Source organism: Budorcas taxicolor, chromosome 15 (genome assembly GCF_023091745.1).
Source record: "Budorcas taxicolor isolate Tak-1 chromosome 15, Takin1.1, whole genome shotgun sequence".
Classification (NCBI taxonomy): domain Eukaryota; kingdom Metazoa; phylum Chordata; class Mammalia; order Artiodactyla; family Bovidae; genus Budorcas; species Budorcas taxicolor.
The window spans coordinates 52,197,400-52,210,081 of record NC_068924.1 but is presented as its reverse complement, the minus strand read 5'-3'; the positions used below and the strand labels follow the sequence as shown (position 1 = coordinate 52,210,081).

Sequence of the window (12,682 nt, the reverse complement as noted above, 5' to 3'; positions counted from 1 at the left end):
AATAGACAGAATCTTTTCCTGCTTTTTACTATAAAAATGTCTCAAATATTAGAGAGACCAGTACAATGAGCCCCAACATATTCATCACCCAGCTTCAACAGTCAATCCACTGTCAATCTTATTTCATCTATTTCCCTAATTGTGCTTGTCCTCTCTCCCCTCGAATGAATTATTCTGAAGAAATCCCAGATACCATATCATCTAACTTCTAAACTTAGCATCTCTTAAAAATAATGACTCTTTAAAATATGTAACCTGAAAACTGCCACATTAAAAATCTGGTAACTTATAATACCAACATCCAGTCAGTATTCGAAATCCAACAAATATTTTTATAGTTTTTCAAATAAGAATCCAAATTAGTCCATACACTTAAATTGGTGGCATCTTTTAATCGGCAGGTTTTCCTTTTTCAGTTTTGGCTGCACTGGCTTTTCGTTGGTGCGCTCGGGCTTTCTCTAGTTGCGATGATCAGGAGCTACTCTGTTGCAGTGTGTGGGTTTTCATTGCGGTGGCTTCTGTTGCAAAACATGGGTTTTAAAAAATCCTGATATTTACAGTCATATTTCCTGCTTCATTTCTAATATTATTTATGCTCTTTTCTTTTTCCTTGATCAATCTTGCCTGAGATTTGTCTATAATACAGAACCTATATTAATATTTTCAGTGAATTAGATGTGGGGTTTATTAATCCTCTTCAAAAAAGCAAAGAGATTCAAAAAAAACATCTACTTCTGCTTTGTTGACTACGCCAAAGCCTTTGACTGTGTGGATTACAACAAACTGTGGAAAATTCTTCAAGAGATGGGAATACCAGACCACCTGACCTGCCTCCTGAGAAATCTGTATGTAGGTCAAGAAGCAACAGTTAGAACTGGACATGGAACAACGGACTGGTTCCAAATCAGGAAAGGAGTATATCAAGGCTGTATATTGTCACCCTGCTTATTTAACTGATATGCAGAGTACATCATGAGAAATGCTGGACTGGATGAAGCACAAGCACAAGATGGCCAGGAGAAATATCAATAACTTCAGATATGCTGATGACACCACCCTTATGGCAGAAAATGAAAAAGAACTAAAGAGCCTCTTGATGAAAATGAAAGAGGAGAGTGAAATTTGACTTAAAACTCAACATTCAAAAAACTAAGATCATGGCATCTGGTCCCATAACTTCATGGTAAATAGTTGGGTAAACAATAGAAACAGTGAGAGACTTTATTTTGGGGGCTCCAAAATCACTGCAGAAGGTGATTGCAGCCATGAAATTAAAACACGCTTGCTCCTTGGAAGAAAAGTTATGACCAACCTAGGCAGCATATTAAAAAGCAGAGACATTACTTTGCCAACAAAGGTCTGTCTAGTTAAAGCTATGGATTTTCCAGTCATCATGTATGGATGTAAGAGCTGCACTATAAAGCTGAGCACCGAAGAATTGATGCTTTTGAACTGTGGTGTTGGAGAAGACTCTTGAGAGTCCCTTGGATTACAAGGAGATCCCACCAGTCCATCCTAAAGGAAATCAGTTGTGAATATTCATTGGAAGGTCTGATGTTGAAGCTGAAACTCCAATACTTTGGCCACCTGATGTGAAGAGCTGACTCATTGGAAAAGACTCTGATGCTGGGAAAGATTGAAGGCAGGAGGAGAAGGGGACGACAGAGGATGAGATGGTTGGATGGCATCACCGACTCAATGGACATGAGTGTGAGTGAACTCCGGGGGTTGGTGATGGACAGGGAGGCCTGGGATGCTGCAGTCCACGGGGTTGCAAAGAGTCAGACACAACTGAGCTGAATCCCCTTCACTCTTTTCTACTCTATTAATTTCTATTCTTATCTTTATTCTTTCCCATCTTCTACTTCCTTTGGGTTTAATCTGTGACTTTTCTAGCTTCTTCAGTTGGCCACTTAACTAAGTAATTGTCAGCTTTTCTTCTATTCAAAAACCTGGGACATCAATTTTTTCATAGTAATATTGCTGAAATTGGGATATTTCTTACAATTAGCCTTACAATCACTGTCAGGAAACAGTGATGGTGCCACTGTCACTGCTTATGTATGTACTAACATAAACAATAAGCTCACAAAAGTAGCAGTTATTGGGTAGTTCTCTCCGGTGGCACGACCAGACTTGTAATTTCTCAATGTTAGTCAACAAACCTTTACAGACCATCTAGAAAGAACTATGAGTCTCACCTGAAAACGTTCTGCTGACACCTTCTGGCCAGTTCAAGAAAATAGCAGAATCAAAACTGGATGGGTGTCAGCGGCTTGAAGAAAATGCTGGGGATCGCTTAAGAAATGTTCTTCACCAATGCTTTCAATGACACAGTGAGCAATACTATATAGGAAAACACAAACCTCTGTGACTCCACCAGTGATTTAGAAAATCAGACTGTGAATATGAAGTCACAGGAATATTCTAATTTATTACATCACGTCCTTCTATAAATATGTGTATGAGTGATATGCTAAATCTATCTCTAAGTAAACCTAAGAGTTCTTTCAGTAAGTATAAAGTTTAAAAGTCTAAGTGATAGAAAAGCACTGTATTTGGAAAGCAACAGTCCATCTGCTGATGATGACATCTTAAGATTTAATGAAATATGATATAGGCACTTAAATTTATCCCAGACCAGGGATAGAACCCATGTTACCCTGCATTCACAGACAGATTCTTATCCACTGTACCATCAGGGAAGTCCAATCCATACATTTTTTATTCTTGCTTTTAATTTTTAAAATAACAAGTTAGGAGGTGAGGGGAATCAGTCATATCAATATTTGTCATTAGTTTCTAATTTTATTGTATTAGGGTCAGAAAACATGGATTATATATTAAGCTCTGGCATTTGATGAAATGTTTTGTGCCTCGTTACATAAATATTTTACATTTGATTAAAGAGAATGTATAGTCTCTAATTTGGGAAGTGTATGGTTCTATATATGTATAGTAGATCAAGTCATACATTGTATTTCTTTTAGTGGTTATGCCTAAATTTTTAATATGCATTTGACTGAAAGCCTAAAGTTAATCAATATCTCTATCCTCCTCCTGAACTATATATAACTCTTTAATGCTGACCACTTTCCCTCCCAGCTTATACTTTTATCATCTGGTATTTTAGTTCCACTCTAGTTTTAGCCCCCACAAATCAACCATAATTATTTTTGTCTTATACAGTCAATGCTTAGTTTACCTATCAATTTCTTTGTTCATCATGATTTCTTGTATCCTATTCTCTCCTCTAAGTTACATTTCTTTCTTCCAGAAGTGCGTACTTTCACATAATAGTTGTTTCAGAAACAGTACGGTAAATTCTCCGTATTTTTGTTCATCTGAAAATACTTTTGATTTCACTCTTGAATGATAACTCAGCTGAGTATGAAATTCAGATCTCTCTCAGTACTTGGAAGATATTAGTCAGTCTTCTTCTGGTTTCTCTTATAAAGAGACATCTGCTCTCAGTCTGGTTCTTGGTCCTCTGGCTTTCCTTTTTGGTTGCTTTTTAAAGTGTCTCTGGTGTTCTGCAGTTTCATTGCAATGTATTTAGTTGTGGGAGTTGTTTTGGTTTGCTTGTTTAATCCTTGCTAGGTTCTCATGGATGAGATGATTGGATGGCATCACCAACTCAATGGATATGGGTTTGGGTGAACTCCGGGAGTTGGTGATGGACAGGGAGGCCTGGCGTGCTGCCGTTCATGAGGTCGCAGAGTCGAACATGACTGATGAACTGAGGTTCTCATGAACCTTAAACTTAAAACTTCACTGTCTTTTATTAATGCCAAAAAATTCTCATCTCTTTTAATTCCATGTCTCCCTCATTTTTCTCCTTCTGAAATTGCTGTTAGATGTTAGGTTTTGCTCCGTTTTTCATTTCCCTACCTCTTTCATATTTTCCTTCATCGTACTATTCTGCATTCTCAGGATTTCCTCATACCTAACTCCAGGCTTACTATTTTCTCTTCATCTGTGTAAACCACTGCTTATTTGTTGTTGTTCAGTCAGTAAGTCGTGTCTGATTCTTTGCAACCCATGGACTGCAGCACGCCAGGCTTTCCTGTCCTTCACTATCTCCCAGAGTTTTGCTCAGATTCATGTCCATTGAGTTGGTGCTGCTATCTATACATCTATCCTCTGCCATACTCCTCTTTTGTCTTCAGTCTCTCCCAGCATCAGGGTCTTTCTGAATGAGTCAGCTCTTTGCATCAGGTGGCCAAAGTATTGGAGCTACAGCATCAATTCTTCCAATGAATATTCAGGGTTTTTTTTTTAACCTCTCTGATTGTATTTTTTTATTGTTTCTTTTCAAAGATATGTTTCATGTCTTATTCATTTATTGGGCTGCAATTTTTAATGTCTTTCATCAATTAAAATAGGCTAATTTAAATTACCTTTCAAACTGCTATTCTACTATTCCAGTTCTTAGAGCTACCATCCTGCTTGTTTTATCTACTGATTCTCATTTGTGGTAGAAAATGGTTTTCTTGTGTGTCACTTTTAATTATAAATTTATCTTCTTCTGGGTTTATTTCTTCTGTGAGAATTCCTTGTGGCCCAGGATATGGGAATACTCCTTCAAGTCTTTCCTTTCTCCAGATGATCCAGGGGTATCACTAGCTTGAAGCTAGCTTTTATATTAATTTCTCAGCATGGAGATACCTGAACCGTATAATATAAACTCAGGTCCCAAACATGAACAAGGCATAGGTCTTGTACTTCAATTCCTCAGAGAAGCTTTTTTCCATTTTCTCTTTGTATACAGTCCAGGCAAACCAAGACAAGATTTCTTATCAACAATATTTGTGTCAGTGGGAAGATTTTTCTTTATCTCACCTTTCACCTAGGATGCAGCACATCAAGAATCCCAGCTTGATGAAAAAGTCTTGGTTTTGGTTCCTTCTTCCACACAGTTAAAACTCAGTTACTAGAAATAAAAAGCCAGAAATAACCCTTCACTCCATTCCTTCATCCTTGTCCAGGGCAACACAGCATGAGCTCAAAGGCTTAATGAAGTTCTGGGTTTTAGTTCCTTTTTTGGGGGCGGCGGGGGGGTGGGGGGGGGGGAACGTAGATATCTTTCTGTCTTTCCTGCAAACTCAGAAATGCATTTAATTTAAAAGAACTGTTGTTTACCACCCAGCTTTTCTGGATACCTGTAGCAACAGAGTCACAGAATCTCAGTGACTCATCTTGCTAAAAGAAATTCGGGATCTCCAATCCATTTGCTACATTATTCCCTATAGGAGTGATCTCTCTAAAATGCAAAGATGTGCTCCTCTTTCAAACTCTTCCTAGCATGGCATTCAGAGTCCACTATTATCCAGTAACTGCTTACTTCTGCAATTCTGCCTCCCTCCACTCTCCCACACATACTCTGTGCTCAAAAACTATCCATATTTGCAATCCCCACAACTCTCCTTTTGTTTCATATTATGCTTTTTTTATTAGGGCTTCCCTAGTGGCTCAGAGAGAAGGCGATGGCACCCCACACCAGTATTCTTGCCTGGAAAATCCCATGGGCGGAGGAGCCTGATAGGCTGCAGTCCATGGGGTCCCTAAGAGTCAGACACGACTGAGTGACTTCACTTTCACTTTTCACTTTCACGCATTGGAGAAGGAAATGGCAACCCACTCCAGTGTTCTTGCATGGAGAATCCCAAGGATGGGGGAGCCTGGTGGGCTGCCGTCTATGGGGTCGCACAGAGTCGGACACGACTGAAGCGACTTAGCAGCAGCAGCAGTGGCTCATATGGTAAAGCATCTGCCTGCAATGTGGGAGACCTGGGTTCGATCCCTGGGTTGAGAAGATCCCCTGGAGACAGAAAAGGCAAGCCATTCCAGTACTCTTGCCTGGAAAATCCCATGGAAGGAGGAGCCTGGTAGGCTACAGTCCACGTGGTCGCAAACAGTCGGACACGACTGGGTGACTTCAATGCTTTTAAATGTATTGGTTTCCCTCACTTTTATCCTGCCTTCATCCACCTACTAAATACCCATGGTCAAGTGTCTGCCTTTCACTGAAGCCACTGGTGACCCATCTAAGCTAGGTTCTCTTTTTTTGTGAAAAGAGCTAACATTTGTTGAGCTCTTTAAATGTTAATGATCCACTGAAATAATTCAGTTAGTCTTAACAACAACCTTACAATTTTGTTACCATTACTATCTCCATTTTCAAAATGAGGAAACCAAGGTACAGAGAAGTTAAGCAAGTGCCCAAAGACAAACAGCTATAAATGGCAGACCTGGAATTTGAACACAGTGTCTCCAGATCCTGCTCCATTAACTTGCCCTATTAACATATACTATACTGCCTTCTACAATTATATCTTGCATTACAGTCACTGCATTTATTACCCCACATTCCAGCTGCATGCTTATATATCAATCTTCTTAACTACACTGACCTTAAGAGGCAGAATTACGTTTTATTTCTGTTTGCAGCCTCAGTGCCTAGTACACAGAAGGCCCACCTGAAATCGTTACAAAATTAATGAATAACTGAAGGAAACATCTCCAGAGTCACTTTTTTAGTCTAGCCCTTATTCATCTATTGTCTGAACTACTAAAATAGTCCCTAACTCCCTTCCTCCAATTTCTATTCACATTTCCTCCACACTCCAACCAACAATGTCTTTCTAAAGCATGTTATGACAATGTCATGCCATTACTTAAATATTTTCAAGGGCTCCACACTGTCTACAGGATAAAGTCCCAAATTCCTTCAGCATGACATACCATGACCTTCATGAACCAACTTCTGTAGTCTCTTCTCTGCTCCTTCCCCACTGCAGCGCCACATTCCATCTATATTTAACTTCTTGTCATCTCTGAATATGCCAGGTGCCTTCGTGCCTTTGCACATGCAGGTTCTTCTGCCAGGAATGGACATCCTCTCCTCCTTCACCTGGTGAATTCCTGCACTTTTTCCAATACACAGCGCAAGTGCCTTCCTCAAGTTTCCTCAAAAGATTGTCAGTTACCCCACTGCTCTACTCTTCCTGGCATTATCCATTTACCTACCACTTGGTATTATTATTTGATAAGGTATGCTGCCCCAACCAGACTCTAGTCTTAAAGGACATGAACTATGTCTTATTCATCTTTTTTATTGTATTATCTTACACAAGTGTGTGCCCTAAATGCTCACTAAATTAGTGAAATGAAATTTGGCGATTTTTTCCTGCATCCTACACTAAAGCAAACTACTCAAATACAAATGAATTCAAGACAGTCAAGTCTTCTAAGATTAAATGGAAGTTAGAAAGTGGAAATATGAATGAAAAACAAATACCACCTAAATTCCTGCTCCTCAATCTTGAAGCCTATAGCATGGAGCTATTCTATTAATGGTGATTAAGGCTTAGTTTACAAGGCAATCTCATCCTGAGTTTTAAAAAACACAAAGAATATATTTCCACATTAGTAAGACACATAAGGACACTCCAATTCTGGAATATGTGTTAGTATGGATTAAAAAGTTGAGTCATTTTATACATTTTAAGACAAATCCCTTCAGACAAGGGAAATTCCTGTCCTTTTACACTACAATCACATGATTTCATTATTCACTAGTCCTAAATGCAATTTAGGTTGCACACATAGCAAACACTGTCTGCCAACTGAGTAATAAACCAGAACTACTTGCTTTTCACAGAAAGAGGAAATTTTTTAAATGCATAAATATTAACCCTAAGTGAACGGGGAGGTTGGATGGGATAAAGGGAAGGAATAAATGGGGCACTATTCAATATTTTTTTATTTATTCAATTTATGAAATGCATTTTAACACTACCAAGAGAAAAAAAATAAACTGTCAGTCTGAAAGATTCATCAGCCTTTGTCTACATTTTCTCTTCAATTATTACTCACAGCAAAAAGAAAAAGAACTGTCCTAAAAGATCTTGGTTTCAAGTACAAAGGCAGCATAATTTAGAATGATCATCCTTGATCTCAAATCAAGACTAAATAAATTCTTAAAATTAATTATTATCAACAAGGCATAAATGTTCTAATACTTGCAAATCTACCTATGTACCATGTGGTAAATTTTCTTTAAACAACAAAAAAAAAATCAATGGCTCAGGGACCCCTGCTGGTGGTCTAGAGGTTAAGAATCTACCTTGCAATGCAGGGGACACAGGTTTGATCCCTGGTGGGGCAACTAAGATCCCACATGCCACAGAGCAACTAAGCCCGAGTACCAGCACTACTGAGCCCAAGTGATCCAGAGCCCACATGCCACAACTAATGCAGCCAAAGAAATAAACATTAAAAACAAAATCAATGGAGCAGGACTGTTTCTATATTTAGAACATAAGTTGTAAGAGGGAAGGATTTCTGAATATTTCATTCACTGATGTCACCCAAGGCTCTAGAACAGTGTCTGGCACAGAGCAGACACTCATTACGTATTTGCTGCCTATTGCTCAAGATGGTCCAAATACTTTACATGTCAAGACAAACAATGAGCTGCAGATCCTCAAAGAACAGAAAGTTGAAGTCTAGGTTCATCTTGAAATGATCATTGACTTAGCCCTCAACACACAGGGCTGCACAAATTAACTGATATAGTATCCAAAAGCAAATTGACAATGTATACAAGAATAAAGTAAAATATTTTATACAGAAGTCCTTAAGGTTCTGAACTGTAAAGACTGCCAAAAAGCTGACAAAAACAAATATATTACCAGCACAACGAAAATTTTCAACACATACAAACTCTTGCACTTTTTTTCGGAAAAAAAATTCAATTTGATTCAATTCCAAAAGAGCCACAGGGCTTCAAGAAATTTAAAAAAAAAAAAAAAAAAAAAAACCCACTAATAATTTCACTTAAATAGCAGTGATTTTACTACAAAATTTCATTTCCAGTTTTACAAAGCAGGACTGCCCCTGCTTTTATCAACAGACCTAACTATGCCAAAAGAATACTGCTAAGCAATATACTTCAGAATATACTGAAGTATAACGATATTGCTAATTCTGTTGTTTCCCACTCAAAAAAGTGTCATGTAAATATGAAGCTGGTGTTTTTACTTTTTAAATTAAAAGCCATCATGGGACTTCCCTGGTAGTACAGTGGATAAGAATCCGCCTAACAATGCAGAAGACACAGGTTCTACCCCTGGCCCAGGAATATTCCACATGCCACAGGGCAACTAAATCCCTGTATCACAACTGCTGAGCCCAAGCACCACAATTACTGAAGTCTGAGTGCCTAGGCCCTGTGCTCTGCAACAAGAGAAGCCACCACAATGAGAACCCCCACACCAAACCAAGAGCGGTCCCTGCCTGATGCAGTAAGAGAAAGCCCACTCGCAGCAACAATGATCGAAGGCAACTAAAAACAAATAAATAAAATAAAAGCCATCATGAATATTTAACTGTGAGTTAGGCTATGTTTTAGCCCTTATGTAAAGTTTAGCCTTTCAGCCCTTGTTATCGGCTACTAACCAACAATGACCTGGTCACTCTGTTCTGGGCTTCAGTTCTCTCTTCTGTAGAATGAGGGGCCTGGGTTAAAACAACAATTCTTAATCTTTTTCTCTGCAACCCTTTGAGAATCTGATGAAAGCTACAGGTGAACTCTTCATAAAACTGTACATAAACATTGTATAACAATTTTATAAACAACTGATAATGGCAGAACATTGGAAACAGTCTAAATATCCCCCAGTGGATGATTAAGTAAATTATATTACATCCACTCAATGAAATTCTTTGTAACTCTAAGTAGAAAGGAAAAAACCTTCTATGCACTGATATGAAAAGATACCCATTATGTATTGTTTTATGAAAAAAAAGCAAGTTACAGAATAGTAGTTATAATACATAACCTTTTGTGTAAAAAGACCAAAAAAAAAAAAATAAATATATTTGAATTTCCATGTATAAGCATAAAGAAATTGGAAGAATAAACATGAATCTCTGGTGAAAATGAAGAAAGGGATAGGAACCTTTTCATTGTATACTTTCTTTTATTCTTGTTTGAATTGTGTGAATTGTCTATTAAAGTCTAAAATTTTAAAATACTGCACATAAACTCAAGAGACCTAGACAACCTGCTAAAGCTAGACTATTATTCCCAAACTCTGTTCAGCAATATTCTTCTACAATGTTTTGCCTTAACAAGTGTATAACTATATACACTCAATGATCCAACAGTAAGAACATTTAAGGGAAAATATTTTTCATAATGGTCCTTATACAAACATACAAAGTAATCGGTGGACACTCAGTGCCTCAAAACAGCCTAATTTGGAATCTCATTTTCTATCATTTTTCTTAATCACTGATACACAAATTTCTTCAAGGAAAAAGTTCGCACCAATGATCAAGTCATGTGTCCGCTTACGGTTCAAATCTCAGACCTGTTATTTCACAAGGAAGCCCAGGTTTTGGAAACAAATTTCTTTTTTACTTGACTATATAAATCTATAGCATGAGTAGGAAGACCAGAGAAATATTCTCTTATTTTTTTTACCATAATCTCAGAATTTGAGGCAAATTAAACAGCATACGAGATCATCACACGCATTCACAAATTAGATGATGTTCGGGAAGTCCTTCATCTTATCTGAGCAGCAATCAGATGGAACTGGGTTTTCATCCTTGGGCAAGTTACTCAACCTCTCTTGGCCTCAGTTCCAGGTGTAAAATGGCAATAAAAGTACCTCATAAGGATGTTATTAAGCTTAAAAGGAATAGGAAGGTACACAGAAAGTAAGACATAGAAAATAAAAGGTATCCTAGGATAGCGGCAGGTGTCTGACTGCCTGAATCAAAACAGACTGCATTCTGGAACCTGTAGTTTTCAGGGACTGCACTTTCATATACAAGCAATGCCTCTTTTTCCCTACTGAAAATAACACATGGCAGAATTCCCGACCCCAAAGATGCAAATATCTGGCTTTTCCTAATTATGTTTCTCGAAAAATCTCTTCCTGGGTAAGCTTTTATCAAAGAACTCTAGCTGTTGTGTTGACTGGATATGTCTGAGTCCTAAGTTATAACATAATTTTGTTTTGTGTTTTCAACAGGGCATTTCCTATGTCAAGCTCAGCACCAGACTGGCAGGCTGCTGGGGGGTGGGGAGGGGAGGCAAAACCGTCGAAGGCAACAACAGTCCTTCAACAGACCTGTAACTGGCAGGAAAATAGTAGGAAACTTACACTGCCATGGAGACAGAAGCAGCCACAGCCAACCAATCTCGACTTTCAAAACTTTTAAACCCCATCCGTCTTTTTTTGCAGAGCACTACTGGAGCTTATTATTAGTATTATTATAAATATAAATAGCAGTTACTTATTATTTCTCTACATGCCAAGCTCTTGCTAAGCATATGTTTTTCAAGATTCTGTGAAAACTGCACATATGAGCTCATACTCTCAACCCACTCTACCCTCAAGTCTGAAAAGCTCCCTTCACATCCTCAAAATCAATCTGCCCCCTAAACTTCGTATACTCCACACCTCTCACAGACCCACTCAGGCCCAGGAGTCACATCTTCACAAGCCCACGCTCTTCACCCAACATTAAACCAAGCACTTCTCGGAACCTCCACAGCCCCTGCGAAGTTTGGTACCCTACTCCACTCACCAATTCCAATCCGGCCCTAACTTGTTCCAAGAAATGCTACGACTCCCTCCAAACTTCTGACTCCAAACCTATCGTGCCTGTACTTCATTCCGAAGTTCAAAATTCAGAAACACAAACTGAATCTGGGCAGAGCCCGGTTCCAACCCCACCAGAACTCTTTACACCCGCTCGAGCAGGGCCTGGGACCCTCCACCCTCTAAGCAGGCCAGGCCGGGGCGCGGCGGCCTCGCTCCGGACCCCAACGGGAGGAGGGAAAGCTCCACCTGGCTCCGCGGGCGCGGCGCGCGACTCCAGCTCCGGCCTGGGCCCCGCGGCGGCCGCGCCCCCGTCCCGACGCGGGCGGCAGCGCTCCGGTGGGCCGCGGCGGGCGCGCTCGCCCAGCACCTCCGCGTCGGCCTGCCAGTCGTCGCGGGCCCGACGGCGGGCCCAGCCCGCTCCGCGGGCGCGGCAGCGCGGGCAACGCGGGCCCGCCGCGTCGGCAGCGCGTTGGGCGCAGCCTCGGCACAGCGAGTGGCCGCACGGCAGGGCCGCCGCCTCCCCCGGGGTCTCTAGGCACCCGGCGCAGTCCGACTCCTCCGGCCGCGGCGGTGACGGCGGCTGCAGCAACGGTGGCGGCAACACCAGCAGCGCGGGGCCAGCGGCAGGGCCCGAGGTCCCCGTTTTGGCTGCCGCCATCTCGTCACAGCGTCCCCGCCGACCCCGCCGACTCAGAGCTGCCGCCGCCGCCGCGGAAGAAGCCCGAGTACTCGGACCTGCCGCCGCCATCTTGTTTCCCGTTTGTAGGGAGAGTCCGTTGCGAGGGAGAAGAGTAGAGGGCGGGGCAGTGGGCGGTGGGCAGCCCAGTATGCATATTCATGAGGGGCGGGGCCCCGGGCGCGTTCTCCCCGGGTCGGGTTGGCGGGAGGTGAAACATCATTAATATTTATTAGTCACCCTTTATATGGGGCTCCCCTGGTGGCTCAGAGGTTAAAGGGTCTGCCTGCAAGGCGGGAGATATGGGTTCAGTCCATGGGTCGGGAAGATCCCCTGGAGAAGGAAATGGCAACCCGCTCCAGTATTCTTGCCTGGAGAATTC

At 40.9% G+C, this 12,682-nt stretch overlaps 1 protein-coding gene across 1 annotated transcript in view; it reads right to left on the bottom strand.

Annotated features, from left to right (window-relative positions):
- Positions 1-12,372, bottom strand: part of RNF169 (ring finger protein 169) — a 92,947-nt gene extending 80,575 nt beyond the window's left edge. The window contains exon 1 of the mRNA XM_052652324.1: positions 11,871-12,372. Within this exon, the coding sequence (XP_052508284.1) occupies positions 11,871-12,372 (502 nt within the window). The remainder of the gene's footprint in view (positions 1-11,870) is intronic.
- Between the last annotated feature and the right edge of the window lie 310 nt (positions 12,373-12,682).